We start from the raw sequence: 968 nt of genomic DNA, 5'->3' as shown, positions 1-968 counted from the left end.
GGCAACGCCACCATTCACTCTAACGTAAAGTTTACCGAGTGTGAAGCGCAAAATAGTGGCCTCGATGAGAACATCCGAACCATTCAAGGGGTCAATTGGAGTCCACACTCCCCCCCTGACCTATGAACCGAGCAATCCGACCAGTAGCCTTCTCAGTTACATATAGAATATTCGAGTCTCGATCAAAGGTGACTCCCGTGTATTCCTTAGAAGGATCCGCCAGAGCTATTGTACGATAAGCATTGTAACTCTCCGGATCGAAAACGACAACGTCACCCTCGCTGATGCCGAACACGAACATATCGTTGCCCGAAGCCTCGATATTAGAGAGAGCCTTCTCAGCAACAGGTAACCATTGGTTGCATTCGAGTCTCCAAAGCATACGGATACCATCATCACTAGAGTAGCCAGCTAGATACCATACACCATGGTCAGTGAAACTGAAGGACTCGGTAGTTATCTGGCCAGATGGAAGAAGGCTGGGGAACACCTTCCTGTCAGCGACGCAGAAATCGCCCGAACACCGCCCAGTTGGTGAGGAAGTAGTAGGACTAGTCATATGGCCACCACTCGTAGTGCTAGTTGTCAGAGGACCAGGAGTTGTGGTAGTGAACACGGGCCCACGGGTTGTTGAAGTTGTACTTGTTCGAGGACCACGGGTTGGAATGATACTGGTCGAGGGACCACTAGTCGTAGTAGAAGTGCAGAAATCTCCACACCAGTTAAGAAAGCGGAAGTCAGGTCCTTCGGAGTAGTCTTGCATGACAATGCCTCCAGTGGGATTGAAGTTCACAAGATTGCCGTTGCCCGAGCTACACACTTGATTTGGCGCCAGACCACAGCCGCATCCACCAGCGTAAAGTTCACCCGCGCCGATCAGATTATCCAATCGAAGACGATAGACCGAGTCGATAGACTTACGGTAGTAGAGGAAACCGTCTGGAGCAGCAGTAAAGCTCTGGTCACCT

The 968-nt window shown here is 50.6% G+C and overlaps 1 protein-coding gene across 1 annotated transcript; it reads right to left on the bottom strand.

Moving 5' to 3' along the window:
- Positions 1-91: 91 nt before the first annotated feature.
- Pmar_PMAR024415 (hypothetical protein) lies at positions 92-559 on the bottom strand (the record flags this gene model as incomplete). Its single annotated transcript, XM_002788264.1, has 1 exon — positions 92-559. The coding sequence occupies one exon, from the start codon at positions 557-559 to the stop codon at positions 92-94; it is 468 nt and encodes a 155-aa protein (XP_002788310.1).
- Between the last annotated feature and the right edge of the window lie 409 nt (positions 560-968).

This window comes from Perkinsus marinus, assembly GCF_000006405.1.
Source record: "Perkinsus marinus ATCC 50983 genomic scaffold scf_1104296928590, whole genome shotgun sequence".
Classification (NCBI taxonomy): domain Eukaryota; phylum Perkinsozoa; order Perkinsida; family Perkinsidae; genus Perkinsus; species Perkinsus marinus.
The sequence above is the reverse complement of the archived record's forward strand: the minus strand, read 5'-3'. Positions and strand labels throughout refer to the sequence as shown.